The following is a 15,717-nucleotide window of genomic DNA, read 5'->3' as shown; positions in this document are numbered from 1 at the left end:
GTGGGGTAAGACATGGTGTTATTTCGGCTTTGCGAGCAAAGAAGTTGTTGTCTAAAGGTTGTCAGGGGTATCTAGCTCATGTGGTGCTAGAGGAGGCCGTTCCTAGCAGAATTGAGGATGTGAGAGTGGTTAGACACTTCCCTGATGTTTTTCCTGAAGATTTACCTGGTTTACCCCCAGATCGAGATGTGGATTTTACTGTTGAGTTGCTTCCAGGTACCAATCCTATTTCTTTAACTCCTTATCGTATGGCTCCTGCTGAGTTAAGGGAATTGAAAGTGCAGTTACAGGAATTAGTGGATAAGGGATTTATTCAGCCTAGTACTTCACCTTGGGGCGCTCCAGTGTTGTTTGTGAGGAAGAAAGATGGGACTTTGAGGCTGTGTATCGATTACAGGCAATTGAATCGGGTGACGATTAAAAACCGTTATCCATTGCCTCGTATCGACGATTTGTTTGATCAGCTGAGAGGTGCTTGTGTATTTTCTAAGATAGACTTGAGGTCTGGGTACTATCAGCTGAAGATTAGTAGGGATGATGTTCCTAAGACGGCGTTTAGGACTCGTTACGGTCATTACGAGTTTCTGGTTATGCCATTTGGGTTGACGAATGCACCAGCAGCTTTTATGGATTTAATGAACCGGGTATTCCAGCCTTACCTGGATAGATTTGTTATTGTCTTCATTGACGATATTCTGGTGTATTCTAAGTCCAAAGCAGAGCATGTTCGACATCTTACTTTAGTGTTGAAGAGGTTAAGGGAACACCAATTGTATGCTAAGTTTAGTAAGTGCCAGTTCTGGTTAGATCAAGTCGCATTTTTGGGGCACATCATTTCTGCTCAAGGTATTCTTGTTGATCCTCAGAAGGTTGCAGCTGTGGAGAGTTGGGAACAACCACGAACCGTCACTGAGGTGAGAAGTTTCATTGGTTTGGCGGGATATTATCGGAGATTCGTTAAGGATTTTTCGGTAATTGCCTTGCCACTGACGAGGTTAACAAGGAAAGATGTTAAGTTTGAGTGGAATGATAAGTGTGAGCAGAGTTTCCAGCAATTGAAGCATTGTCTTACTAATGCACCTGTTTTGACACTCCCGGACGATAGTGGTGATTTCGAGGTTTATAGCGATGCTTCCTTGAATGGTCTGGGATGTGTATTGATGCAGCATGGTAGGGTGATTGCTTATGCTTCGCGGCAGTTGAAAACCCATGAGATGAATTACCCTACACATGATTTGGAGTTGGCTGCTATCATCTTTGCGTTGAAGTTGTGGAGACATTATCTTTACGGAGAGAAGTGTAGGATCTTCACAGATCACAAGAGTCTTCAGTATCTTTTCACCCAGAAGGAACTTAATCTGCGTCAACGGAGGTGGTTGGAGTTGCTCAGCGATTACGATTGCACGATTGACTATCATCCTGGTCGTGCGAACGTAGTAGCCGATGCACTTAGCAGGAAGTCACATGGCCGTATCAATGCGTTGTACGCTAGTCGTATTCCTCTTTTGGTGGACTTGCGTGCTACGGGAGTAAGGTTAGAAGCAGAAGATCAAGAAGTGGCGTTACTTGCTAATTTTCAAGTTAGGCCAATCTTGGTTGATCGAGTGCTTGAAGCTCAAGTAGCTGATGAACAGATTCAAGAACTAATTCGAGCCCGAGATCAAGGAAGGAGGCGAGATCTCAGAGTTCGTGATTCTGATGGCATGTTGATGTTAGAAGGTAGAATGTTCGTGCCTAGTAATGTGGATTTGAAGAAGGAAATTCTAGATGAAGCACATATCTCGGCTTATGCCATGCACCCAGGGGCAACTAAAATGTATCATACCATTCGACCATTTTACTATTGGCCGGGTATAAAAAGGGAGATAGCTGAGTATGTGAGCAGGTGTACTGTTTGCCAGCAGGTTAAAGCAGAAAGAAAGAAGCCGTTTGGATTGTTGCAGCCGCTTCCCGTTCCAGAGTGGAAATGGGAAAATATCACTATGGATTTTGTATACAAGTTGCCGCGTACACATAATGGCTTTGATGGCATTTGGGTGATCGTTGATCGGCTCACTAAGTCGGCACATTTCATTCCAGTGAGAGAGAAATACTCTTTGAGCCGGTTAGCAGAATTGTTTATCTCAAAGGTTGTAAAGTACCATGGTGTCCCTGTAAGTATTGTCTCGGATCGTGATCCACGATTCACATCGAAGTTTTGGGTAGCTTTTCAGGAAGCTTTGGGTACGAGACTACTTTACAGTACGGCATATCATCCACAGACGGACGGACAGTCCGAGAGAACTATTCAGACCTTGGAAGATATGCTGCGAGCATCAGTGTTACAATTCAGTGATGCTTGGCACCAGCGGTTAGATTTGATGGAATTTGCTTACAACAACAGTTTCCATTCGAGCATTGGCATGGCGCCATTTGAAGCTTTGTATGGTAGATCTTGTCGCACTCCGTTATGTTGGTCAGAGGTTGGCGAAAGAGTCTTAGTAGGCCCGGAGATTGTCGAGGAGACGACTCAAAATGTTCAGGTAATTAGGTCTAACCTGAAAGCAGCTCAGGACAGGCAGAAAAGTTTAGCAGATCGACATGCTACGGACAGAACGTATGAGGTCGGAGATTGGGTATTTTTGAAGCTTTCACCGTGGAGAGGTGTTGTGCGGTTTGGAAAGAAAGGGAAGTTGAGTCCCAGGTATATCGGACCGTACCTAGTCACAGAAAGAGTTGGTGAGGTAGCTTACAGGTTGGAGTTGCCTCCGGAGTTGGCTAAAGTGCATAACGTTTTTCACGTATCTATGCTCCGACACTATGTTGCCGATCCGTTGCATGTGATACCTCTTCAACCGTTAGAGATAAATCCAGATTTGACGTACGACGAGGAACCGTTAACGATCTTAGATTGGAAAGAAAAGGTTCTGAGGAACAAAACGGTGAATTTGGTGAAAGTCTTGTGGAGGAATCACTCGGTTGAAGAAGCGACATGGGAGACAGAAAATAGGATGAGGGATTTGTATCCTAGGTTGTTCTTCAATTTTTAGGGGTTATATGTGGTTGTTTTGAATTTCGGGACGAAATTCTATTAAGGAGGGTAGGTTGTAACATCCCGTCCCAAATTTCATTTTAACGTACATTGAAATTACAATTTTACCCTAATTTGATTGTGTACGTTAAGTGTTGTGTTGTGTGGGTTGTGGGACCACACACAATCATGCATTTTCTTTTTCTCCCGGGATTTCCTCCCTCTTTCCCTCACTTTCTGTCACTTTGTCTCTCTCTCTCTCTCTCTCTCCCTCCCCGAGCTCCATTATTCTTCTTCTTCCTCTACACACAGACACACATACAAGCATAATCAAACCTTCACCAATCAAGAAACTAAGACCACCATCGTGTTCGTGGAGCTGAGAGGAGTTCAAAGGTGCCATTTTCAGGTAAGAATATAGATGTTTTCACGTCGTTTCAACGAGGTCCGATTATTGCACTGTTCATGCAAACCTAATCTAGCTTGTTTTAGGAGATTCTAAGCTTGTAGATGTGTTTGTGAGGTCCCAAGGAGCCTCGGAGTAGTTCGTTGGGTGAATTTGGACGTCACGATCGTCCTGTGCAAAGTTGGCCGAGTTTTGACCTTGAAGACAGGTGAGATTCTTTAATTTTTAGGCCTTAAAACTAGTCTAACGTTGTTCTACTAGTCCTAAGCTTCATTTTGGTATAAAGAACGTGAAAAATGGTTGAAAAACGAAGGAGAAAACTTAGTTTGAAAATTACCCAGTTTTCCGGCGCCGTCGCCGGCGCCGGAGGCTCGCCGGAGAAGACAGGGGAATATTCCGTTAACCCTAACGGAATATTCCTAACGGCAGTGGACGGCGTCAGTTAAGTCTAACGGAATATTCCGTCAGTTTAACGGAATATTCCTGACGGCGTCAGTTGACGCCGTCAGTGTGCAGTGCGCGTGGGGGCGCGTAGGGCCGTGCATAGGACGGCGCGTGGGGGCGCGTGCGTGGTCCAAAAATTTTTCTAAAAATATGTGTGTGATCCTGAGGTTGTGTAGGTCACGTTGGTATATTCAATTGTCCAATTTGAGCAATGTATGAGAAGTTATTACGAGAAGTTGCTTAGGTGCTTTTAAATTAATGTTTTCGTAACTTTGTCGCGTATAGGTGATTCGTTTTCCGAGGACGAGCGTACACACTCGAGGCAAGGGGGCTACGACCCTTCTAATTATCAGTGAGTGGGCTTTTGTTTTCCGTATATACCTATATACATCTAAATTCCCAGAAATAGAATAGAAAAGGTTATTTGTTTTATGCCATGCATCATATGAATGACGTTTACGCATTATCACGTGCATTGGTAATTGGCATACATTTATAAATGTATAATTGGTGCTGTGGACGCACAGGTAAGTGCCAGGTAAGCGGTATTCATGTGGTTATGCATTCCTGTTTATTATGCAATCGTAGTTTGAAATGCTTAGAGAGCTCATAATCTGCACCCCCGGTGTTAGTGCTCCCGCCCAGGGCCAGGGCATAGTCCTTCACGTGATGTTCACCAGCACCACACGCTCGCCTTGGATCCAAGTTAGGTGCAAGCCTTGTCGTGCAGACCACATTAGGTGGTTCCGACTCGTAGGTGACCCGCGATTATTCGCATAGTCTTCACGTGATCGTAGCACTAGAGCGTATATATTACACCCAGTCTTGTCGTACAGACCACGTTAGGTGGCTCCGACTTGTGTGCAGATTCAGATATTGAGTTGAGATTGGAGCTCTATATGCAGCGGTACATGTCACGTTAGGTGACTCCCGGCTGCCATATTATATGTTATTGATGTGAATTACGCTTGAGCATTTATATTTGATTATGAGATTCTGTTGTGGCATATTCTCGAGCATAAATGGCATATCATGGAGCATGATTGACATATCTATACATACGTATATATGTTCATTTTCTGGGAAGTATACAGGTTTTACGGCGAGGGGTTAGAATGTATTTTGCTAAAGAGTTTTCAAAGAACTTTGTTTTTGCCCACTCACGCTTTTGTTTTTGCGCCCCTCCAGGTTCTAGTGGTCTAGCAAGTTCGGTGGTTTATCCCAGAGGGCGTCCCGGCATTTCTGACAGACATTCACCATTGTAGGGTCACCTTCGGGTGTCAATATGTCGTATCTTTTCCTTTTGGACTGTTGTAGATTTGCTCTGAATTGTGTCTCACATACACTAGTACTTTGTATGCTAGTTAGTTTTTAATTATTCGTACTTTTATATTACCTTATCATTAGCTTCCGCACGCGCACATGGTTACGTCACCTTCGCGTGACGGCCAGCACGCCCTGATCTCGGTCGGGGTGTGTCATTTCAGATTTTTTCAGACTTTTGAGATTTTTTTTTTTTGAATTTTTTTGAATTTTTTTGAATTTTTTTAAAATTTTTATTCAATTAATTAATCTCTACCGTTGGATATAAAAAAAATTGAATTCCAACACTCCAAATTGTGCGACGTGTCACAACGGTAACTTTTCTTAATTTTAAAACTAATTTTTCTTTTATTTTTTTATTTATAAAGCATATTAATATCCACAGTTGATCTCAGATCGAACGGTGGATATTGAATAAGACTTTTTTATTTTTTTTGACCGTTGAGATCAAACGGTCCAAATTAAATAACCGTTGAGATCTAATGGACCGTGGGAAGCCACGTGGCTTCCCAACGTGAACTGACAAATTTTTTTTTTTTTTTTTTTTTTTCTGATTTTGTGTCGGCGACACGCCCCCACGCACGAGTGGGGTGCACGCGCCTGACACAAAAAAAATTAAATATTTTCTGACGCCAGGCTGACGTCACATGGCCTCAGGCTCTTGGGCTGTCAATTCCCCACGGGCCCGGAGCTCGAGCCTCCACCTTCACTCGGGCTTGGCCACGCTAGAGCTGATCCACCGGGCCTCGGGCCCTTGTTCTGTCCCCTGTCCCCCGAGCATGCGCCCACGCTGGGCTTGCTCTTAAGGTAATAGCAAAAATGTGGTGCTTTGACAACTTGATTTTCAAAAAGTGCTTTCTTTTGTTTCTCTTACCTTGCTTATTTTTTAATTGTTTTAGGGGTAAATTACATTTTACCCCTTGGGTTTGAGTGCAATTGCAACCTCATATAACATCTTTAAAACATTTCAATTCCATACACAAACTTTTATCTTGTTGCAGTTTCATACATCCGTTAATTAAACTGTTAATTTGACCGTTAAGTGATGACGTGTCAAATACATGACCCACATATTTGATGACGTGGCATATAAAAAATAATTTGTTAACAAAAAACAATTTAAACAAAAAAAATAAATTTAAACAAAACAAAAAAGGCCCACCCCATTCTCCCACCCGAGACCTTTATCGCCATCTCCTTCTTTCTCCACCAACACCACCCATCCCATATGTAGAATTTTTCAGGTCGACGGGCCGAGGGCATACTCCAACAACACCGATATTGTCCCCACTTAACTACTTGCATAATCCTCAGGTGTAGATTTTTATCACAAAAGGCCTTGATGTTAGTTATAGAGGGGTATTTTTATTCAAACTGCTCTTATCTTCTCTCTCTGACCGATGTGGGACAAATGAGGGTTCCAACACCATACAACCATGTCAATCATCCCCCTCTTAAATCTCCCCATCATAATCCCTAATAGTTCCAGATTATCAAAGTTGAAAATTGTACAACCAATAATTTGAAACCAAATATATGATTCCCAAATCATGACACAAGGCACGGCGTCGATTGACTCCTTCGACACTGGCGGTGATCGTCTTTGCCACCCAGCCGCTGCAGCAACAAGTCCAGGTCCGAATATCCTTTGTTCACCGCCACACGTTGATGAGGTCGATTCCTTCCTACGGGGTTCGTCTTTCCAGGTTTTCTCCATGGGCCTTCTAGTCATGTGTCGCGGTAGAGGCGATTGCACCTAAAATTAAAGGCATGAGCACAGAGAGAGCTCTCGATCTCGACCTCTCCTCACAACCCAGTCGAAAAGGGAAGATAATTCAGAAACAAACTTAGCTTTGGATCCAGGAAATTTTTTGGTTTTTTTTTTTTTTTTTGGATTGAGAGCGAAAATTGAGGGAAAATTTTAGGGAGATTTGGGGAAGACGAAGAATCAGAAACAAATTGGAAAATCTGCAAATGGGGTTTATGGATTGTCGGGGGGAAGGGGGGATGATTAACATCGTGGTTGTATGGGATGGGTCGTGGTGGTGGATTTTTCATAGTCAAACTTAGTAGCCAAAGAACATGGAGGAGAGAGAGAAGTCAGCTGAAGAAAAAGCCCCGAGCTTTCTCGAGAAAATGGTCTAATAGAGAAATCTCTAAAAACCTAATTCAGAAAACGCCACGATTTTCCAATCCCCTGTGGGTTTCTGGGAAAGTTGCCACCTTGGTCATTCAAATTGAGCTCCAGAACACGAACAAGCAATTGGGTTTTGGGTTTCAAATTTCGGGTCAAGTTTTATCATCTGTGATCTGAGGAAGAGTGATAGGGGTTTGGAGCAGTAAGGTGATGAGAAATTAGAGAAAATGTAATTGCTTTGCACATATCTATGAACTCTGTACAGACATTGGAGAGAGAAGGAAATGGTGATGGAGGTCTCAGGTGAGAAAAGGGGATTGTGCCCTTTTTTGTTTTGTTTTAATTTATTTATTTTTGTTTAAATTGCTTTTTGTTAACAAATGATTTTTTATATGCCACGTCATCAAATATATGGGTCATTCATTTGCCACATCATCACTTAATGGTAAAAATAATGGTTTAACTAACGGATGTATGAAACTGCAACAAAATAAAAGTTTTTGTATGAGATTGAAATGTATTAAAGATGTTGTATGAGGTTGTAATTGCACCCAAACCCAAGGGGGTAAAATGTAATTTACCCTTGTTTTAGTTAAACTTCGTTTTTAATATTTTAAGTCATAAAATCATTCTTTCCAAACTTTGGTTTAAATAATTAATTAAGAATTAGTTTCAAATATGAATTGTTTTTAATAATTCATGTGGAGAACAACCTTGCATAAGCATTTATACTACAACTATTTGTACACTTACAAGTATTTTTAAGTGTTTTTATCCATACTTTTGCATGTGGTAGAAATCCTATCACTTATCCAGTGATCGGGTTCGAGATGTGCCTTGAATCTATTCGACAAATTGTGCATGAATTTTCTTTCACATTTGTTGTACCCTCATCTCATTTCTAGTGATTGAGTCATGAGTAACACACACCTAATCCTCAAGCAAAGCAACGCCTTATGCGATCGATCAAATTGCCTTCTCCTTCATTGTCAAATTTTAGTTGAAAATCCAATCGTCCAAATTATCTGGCCATTGAAAATTCAATATCTCACAACAAGCCCCATCATGGAGTCGTTGGTCTTTTGCAACGAGGCCCACCCTTGCAATTGCTGTTGACCACTCACCGTTTGTTGCACATATGTTACACCGCTTGACAGAAAAAATATTAAAATAATGGGTGACATCAGCTTGACGTATAACTCCAAAATTCTAAACCCTTGAACTATATATATTTACCTATAATATATAAGGGTAAATTACATTTTACCCCTCAGATTTGGGGGTCGTTACAACCTCATGCATTATCTTAAAAACACTTTAATCTCGTATATTTATTTATCATTTATTTCAATTTCATACATTCATTAGTAAATCTATTAGTGAAATCATTAGTTTGATTGTTAAATAATGATGTGGCAAATGCAAGTCTTATATTTTTTGCTGACGTGTCAGTCAATTGTGCCACTTATGTGGATTTGACTTGGGTGCGCCAAGCTAATCAATTTCATTTTTATATTTTTATCTCTTCAATATCTATTAAACTTGATATTCTCTCATTGTTGAATGTTAACGCATAAAAGATATTTATAATCAAATTTATTGTACGTATGACATAATATTATGAGGTGTTGGGTCCCACGTATGTTGTATGTGATGACCTATAAGTTTTAGAGAGAGAAGAGATAGTCGATAAGAGATCATTTGAATGTATTTTTAAAATGACTGAAAGAGCTTTTAGAGAAAATATTTTTGGGTTCCGAAAGCATTTAAAGTGCTTTCTACAAGAAACAATAGTTATGTGCTTATTCCAGGAAATACTTTAAATGTTTTTTTCAGAATTTATTTGCATATTTACTAATGATTGGTTCTAAAAACATTTTCACTAAAAGCACTTTCAGTCATTTCAAAAGCACATCCAAACGAGCTCAAATCAAAACGGAACGAATTTTGAGTTTCAGAGATAAAGTAATGACATTTAAGTTACATGACGTGGCTAAAAATAAAGAAAAAAAGTGCTAGAATCATTAGGTCTGATGTGTTTTAAGCGGTTGATCAGCTGGGCCCTACATTGTCCGTACTATCATCCACGGCTATATACCATGCCACATAACTAGGACCACTAACGACTCTTGGGTTCAAATAGAATCAGACTGTGCCACCTTTCTACTCTAGGATCCTCTCTCCGAACCGAAACCCCTCTATTTTCTCCTCAATCTCTTCCCCAAAATTCAAACCCACCAAATCCCTAGCTTTCCACTGCTGAAATTTTCACCGTTTTGTCTCCAATTTTTTCATCGCTGAAATTATATTTTTGCTGTTTTGAGAGATGGAGATTGAGCAAAAGCAAGAGGAGGTCATCGATCACTTCGTGAAGCAAGCCTCGTCTCTCGACGGCTCCGCCCTCGGCCCCCTCGTCGCGGAAGCCACCTCCCACCCTGCCCTTTTCGCCTTTTCGGAGATTATCGCTGTACCTAATGTTCTTCAGGTTCCCATATATTTTTTTTAATTTTTAATTTTGTGAATTTTCCTTTTTCTGTGTGTTTTTTGGTGTTGTAGTTTCTGGGTGTGAGCAAAGAATGTTGTTGCAGCCAAAGAGAAAAATAAAATTGTTGATTGTTACTGGGTTCTTAATTTTTTTACCATGAATTTTGATACGCATTTGTTTTTGACTCTGATATATGTGCAGCTTGAAGGAACCGAAAATTCTGTGTACCTGGATCTGCTTCGATTGTTTGCACACGGCACATGGAGTGATTACAAGAGTAAGCACACGAAACTCGCTTCGTGTTTTGGTCGATTTTATAGTGGGTTTGTTAATCTCTAGCTATTGGTTTGATTGCTTTGGTCATCTTGCACCAAATCGATTAATGTTTGTTTTCCGCTTCCATGTTTGTGATAAAGAAATCGAGTAATGACGCCCTTAAATTTAAACGTCGACGATTATGCTCTCCAAACTGATATTCCCTGTTGCAACATGGAAACAAAAACCAGAAGGAGAAAATCCCAAAATTCAAGCCACTGTTGGAACTGTCTATTGGCTCATTGTTTAAAACATTGTGCAGCCTCATTTGTCTAGTACTTGTGGCGGGGTTTTGGGTGCTAATATGGTGGGTGCTTTTGTCGTGTTAATGTAGCTTCAGGATGTAACCTACCCGTGTATACTTCTATCAAGCTCGTCCTTGGAGTCATCACTTTAGCACCAGTTTTGGTTTCTTACTGTTTCTTTGGAGATGTCAAACACAGATACTATCTTATACTTTTTCACTGATAAGATGAATAAATGAGGCAGCAACATATTCTCGTAAAAAGAAATTTTAAACTGCCACATTTTTCTTAAAGCTACCGCTGTATCTTTTGTTAAAATCTGCTACTGTATCGTTTATTATTTCCTGCATTCTGGCTGAGATGGTACCCCTCCATAACATTTATGCTTTTCCTTTTTACTTCAATAATTTTTAACATTCAGTGAGATATTGTCAATTGCTAGGAGAACTCCATCCCATAAACTCCCGAGTATTTTTTTTCTTTGAAAAAAGAAATTTAAGCTTCTTTTGGCATTGTGATGGAATTTAAGAAACTGAAAAGTAGTTAAACTGCAGGTGATGCCAGTCGCCTACCACAGTTGGTCCCTGATCAAGTCTTAAAGCTGAAGCAGCTCACTGTTCTTACACTGGCTGAGACAAACAAGGTATGTTTCCTTAAATGCGTAATCCTCATATTATGAAAAGTTGTTGGTGATATACATCTCTGATTGTGTAGTAATGGTTATGGCTAGGGATGGGCAAAATACTCATGGGTATGGGTAACCGCGGTTATCCGCTGATTTAAAATTGACAGTTACGGTTATGGGTAACCGGTCAAACAAATACGAGGTTGTGTGTATAACCGTTTACCAGTGAAATATAAATGGGTGATTATGGATATTACCAGCGGTTACAAATAGGTACCCATTTAACCATTTGTAATATTTGTAAAATTTAAAACAATAAAAATAAAAAGCCCTAAAAACTACGAGACCTCTCTCATCGCTGCTCCTCTCTCTCTCATCACTGCTCTCTCTCTCATCTGTGCCTCTCTCTCATCTCCGACAAAACAATTTTGTCATGATGTCGGTTCTTTCCAAAACCATTAACCTTCGTTAGCTCAATAAAATACCCTCCTGGGTATGGAGTTGCCTCTGGTTGTATCTATATGGCCATAGTGATACAATACCCACACTAAAGAGGTAGTTTTAAAGAAGGCAGAAGCTACCTATAAAAGATTATTTACCACAAGTGGCCTGAAAAACAAGCTACATTTTTCTATCAACTATTTACTTTTTCTTGATCAAATAACTGGGTCCTCCTCAAACTTAGTAGTTGGTCTAAACACTAAGGATTGGGATTGAAAATATGTGGTATCTGTACTTGGTGGCATGGCAAAACTTCTTCATTAAAATAAAATGAAGAGTTGTGAAAACTATTTGTAAGCTTTATAATTTCCATCATTCAATTCTAGTTGACAAGAGATTGATCAAATAAATCACTTGCTTCTATAACGGCATTCAATTGTCCAAAAAAGAAAATTATGACAAATTTCTTTGTTAATTTTCAACTTTAAAAAAAACGGGTAAAACCGGATAAACGGTTATGCGGTTACGGTTACATGGGTACACGGTTATGGGTACGGTTACGTGTTTATAAACGATTATGGGTATGGGTATACCCGTTTATACAGTTACCCAATGGGTACATTGTTATGTGGGTAAGGGCTTAAACGGTTATGGGTCAATAACCGCGGTTACCCCCACGCCATAAATAGCTGTATGGTTTTTCAATGTGATTATATGGAGCTTGTCACTTTGGGTACTTGATGTCTTCCATGCTTCAAAAAATATGTCGTCATAAAGGAAAAGTGAAAGGAGAGGAAAATTGTCATCACTTCTAGACAAGTCTTATGGACAGATATTTGTTTTAGTTGCACTTGGATCAAAGCCTGTAGTTACCAATTGAATTCTGAATGTAATAGATTATGGTTCCTTTTACTGCAAAGAATGATGTGAAAAGTTAATTTAAAATATGGAATGCCATAAGCTTATTAGGTCCAATTAAAATCAGAACATTAAAATCTGATGCATTTGATTGATCATATCATGTGATTGTTATGCTAAAAGACTATGAAGAAAGTCTTCTAGAACCTTTTAAAGTATTTGTAATGTAGTGATTCATCATATCATGATATTGTTATGCTAAAGGCCTATGGAGAGAGCCTTCTAGAACCTTTTAAGGATTCAGCTACACTTTTTTTTTTCCTTTTTGGGGAGAGAGAAGGGGAGGGGGTCTAGGTCACTATTGAGTAAATATCCGTTTTTGATATACACAGATGTCCCATATTGTGTTGTGCATTCTGTTTTCTCATATATTTTTGAAATATTTTCCAGGTACTACCGTATGATCAACTTATACAGGAGTTAGATGTTATTAATGTACGTGGGCTCGAGGATTTTCTCATTAATGAGTGCATGTATTCGGTAATTATTCTTTCATCCCTCTACCTCTATTGTTTCCAGCTACCTTGAAACATTCATCTTTTAATGGACAAAAAAGTTTCTTAAGTGAAGGCTGTGGAATGAATATCATAACTTCAACAAATTATTATTTAAATAAATACTCTTCTCCCTGCCAATTTGTCTCAGTGTGTGCATGTGGGGCAGGACACTGCTATGATTATTTTATTATTTCTGTATAAAATGTGTTCTTCCCTGTGTAAGAATATTATTTTTGAATATCGGACAGTACCTGAAAATTGTTACTGTTAGTTTTGTCTATGAAGCCCAGATATTCCAAATATTGCAGGTGTGGAGTATCCTGTAAGGATATGGCCCTGAGCACCCGATAACACCAGAACAGTTATCGGATACAGATTTGCAGTATTCGTTGATGTTTTGTAAGTTTGACTTTTGGATATAGTGCAACATGCGTTGTGTACGAATGCATCCAGATGCACAATGTTTTTTTTGGTGAATTTTTTCCTTAAAAATGAGGGGTGTCCATGGTATTTTTAAATTATGAACTCATTTCTGACTTTCTTATGTAGATAACTTTTGCACATATATATGTAATGTGATTGTGTGATATATACTATTTAATTATCCCATCCTTGTTGTATGGTACTTTATTCTGTGTTTGTATCTGTGTAACATAGGTTTAAGTGGATAGAGAAAACATTAAGATGTCTGATTGTTACTTTATATGTTCTCTTAGGGCATAATAAGAGGAAAGCTGGATCAGTTGCGAAAATGCTTGGAGGTTTGTGTTTTTTTACTGCTGCCTTTGCTTCAATTTTTTTATTTTGTTGTGTTGTTTCTTCTTGTTTTCGCTTGCCTCTATCAACTCTTCGGTTTTTGTGTATTTCCTTTAAGAAGTATTGAATCCATTATTTCTTGTGAAATGCAGGTACAGTTTGCTGCTGGGAGAGATCCAAGACCTGGACAACTTGGGAGTATGATTCAAACACTGTCAAACTGGTAACATCTCTGAATTTGATGCAGTTTCTCTGTTTGGTTGTACGTTCAGTATGCAGATTTACAACTTCTTGTCCAGAAAGTGGTTCCTAAGCATGTGCATTATGATCTGAAAACAATTATGTCTGACCTTGATTGCATAAATGTTTCCTGACTCTTTGTTGTGTACAATCTCGTGCTATGGAGCATCTCTTACCAATTTGATAACATTGTTTCATGTGATATTGAGTTTATAAACCACTACCAAATTAAAAAAAGCGGTTCCATGTTTATCGTAGTTATGCATTCTCATGTTTAATCCAGTATGCTTTCTGATATGTTGCTGCTAAGTTAATGATATTTAAAGTTTCTTTTTGAGATATAAATCTGATGGTATTTGCATAATTTTTTTTTTGTGAAAAACCTAGGTTGGATACCTCAAACAATCTTCTTATCTCAATTCAAGAAAAGATTAAGTGGGCTGATGCTATGACTGAAGTGGCCAAGGAACACAAAAAAGAAGTTGAAAATAGGGTGGAAGAAGTAAAGAAGTCGATTTCCATGAAGGTCAGTTTGATCCAGTTTTGTTTTTTGTATTGCTTCTACAAGTATCTCTTTCCTAATAAAATTGACAAGTTCCATTTTTTTGATTTGGACATATGGCATGGCATGGTAAAAGAAGATTTTTTTATTTTGTTTTAGTTGATGTATTTATCTGTGCCTAACATGCACAACGGCTTTTTGATGAGCTGTTCTGAAGCTATAGATAATCATAGATAAAGAGTGCTTTATTCCCACCCCACACACAAACACCCTAATTTTTAATTAGTCTTTTTCTTTTTGTTATTTGGATATGTTGGTCGATGTGTCTTACTTACGTTGTGGCAGAAGTTCCCCACTGTAAGCAGGCCAACGTTGACCTCCGGGGGCACGAGGAGACCTACTCCGAACCTGGTGGAGTGATGGACTATGAGGAAGACCAAAGTCGACCAAAGAGGTAATGCAATCACGTTATTTTCTTCATTATGGTTTTTATTTACAAATCAAATTCTCTCTCCTCTTTTACTGCCAAAACTATTATCTGCAGTTTTTGCATCTTTGGTTTGGGTTATCAATATGATTTGCCTTCATTCCACTGTTTGATGTGGAATTGCAGGAGACGGCATCCATATATAGATAAGAGTTGAGAGGTGGAAACAACCGGTGTTTCCGCAAATTTAAGTAGCCTTGATTTTTGTTCGTGTCTTTGCCAGATCTGTTGATATCTCCTTTTTGGAGACCACGATCTCCGTCTCTGATATTAAACTCTTTTATTTGTTGGTTTAGGCTTATAGTTAATATATAATTTAGCTCGTCTTAAATCCATTGTTATTCCAATTGAGTTGACACAAACAGGAATGAATTATGAAACCACATTGGTTGGTGCGGCTAGCATGCTCTACGGATTGATATTGAGATCGCTATAACTCTACTCTTCTTTATTTGATGGTCTACCTAGTGTTATGCTTGCTCTATCGAACTTGAATAACGCAGGTTGATGAACATTATGTGCGGCTTGTTAAAAACATTGCTCCTTTGTTTTGAGGAAATAATTTTCGCACACCCATTTTCCATTCTAAGGCCATTTCCGGTGTGAAATTTATGCTGGTTCCGATTTTTCAGTACCTTGGGGTGCAAGTTTGTATGTGTTTTGTGTATATGAGAAGGGTGGATGGATATGGATTCATATGAAAATTGTTCGTTATTTTGTAATAGGTTCACAGACCATTTAACAGAATTAGAAACTAAATACACAACAACAAAGCTTTATCCCATTAAGTGGAGTTGGCTATATAAATTTTTGAACGTCATTGCACTGGATTTTGTGTCATGTCTTCCGTTAGATTCAAGTAGTCGAAGTCTTTGCTTAGTCTCTA

The 15,717-nt window shown here is 39.1% G+C and overlaps 1 protein-coding gene and 1 long non-coding RNA gene across 4 annotated transcripts; both read left to right on the top strand.

The window, feature by feature from the left end:
* Nucleotides 1–3,226: 3,226 nt before the first annotated feature.
* On the top strand, nucleotides 3,227–4,217 carry LOC148698533 (uncharacterized). The gene is made up of 3 exons (XR_015951842.1): nucleotides 3,227–3,419; nucleotides 3,534–3,624; nucleotides 4,146–4,217. It is a non-coding gene; the product is annotated as an uncharacterized LOC148698533 (long non-coding RNA).
* A 5,224-nt stretch (nucleotides 4,218–9,441) lies between these two features.
* On the top strand, nucleotides 9,442–15,407 carry LOC148698532 (COP9 signalosome complex subunit 7-like). Of its 3 annotated transcripts, none has more exons than XM_088684001.1 (9): nucleotides 9,442–9,805; nucleotides 10,007–10,082; nucleotides 10,920–11,008; nucleotides 12,740–12,829; nucleotides 13,563–13,607; nucleotides 13,755–13,825; nucleotides 14,230–14,368; nucleotides 14,710–14,798; nucleotides 14,958–15,407. In XM_088684001.1, exons 1-9 carry the CDS (start codon nucleotides 9,647–9,649, stop codon nucleotides 14,986–14,988), a joined length of 789 nt encoding a protein of 262 aa, XP_088540127.1. In that variant the 5' UTR covers nucleotides 9,442–9,646; the 3' UTR covers nucleotides 14,989–15,407. The 3 variants fall into 3 exon arrangements, with proteins under 3 accessions (XP_088540127.1, XP_088540131.1, XP_088540128.1); XM_088684005.1 differs by having other exon boundaries at nucleotides 14,693–14,798; XM_088684002.1 differs by having other exon boundaries at nucleotides 14,690–14,798.
* Nucleotides 15,408–15,717: the final 310 nt, after the last annotated feature.

This window comes from Pyrus communis, chromosome 2 (assembly GCF_041283825.1).
Source record: "Pyrus communis isolate YQ-2024b chromosome 2, ASM4128382v1, whole genome shotgun sequence".
NCBI lineage: Eukaryota > Viridiplantae > Streptophyta > Magnoliopsida > Rosales > Rosaceae > Pyrus > Pyrus communis.
Note: the sequence above shows the minus strand (reverse complement) of the source record. Positions and strands in the feature narration are given on the sequence as shown.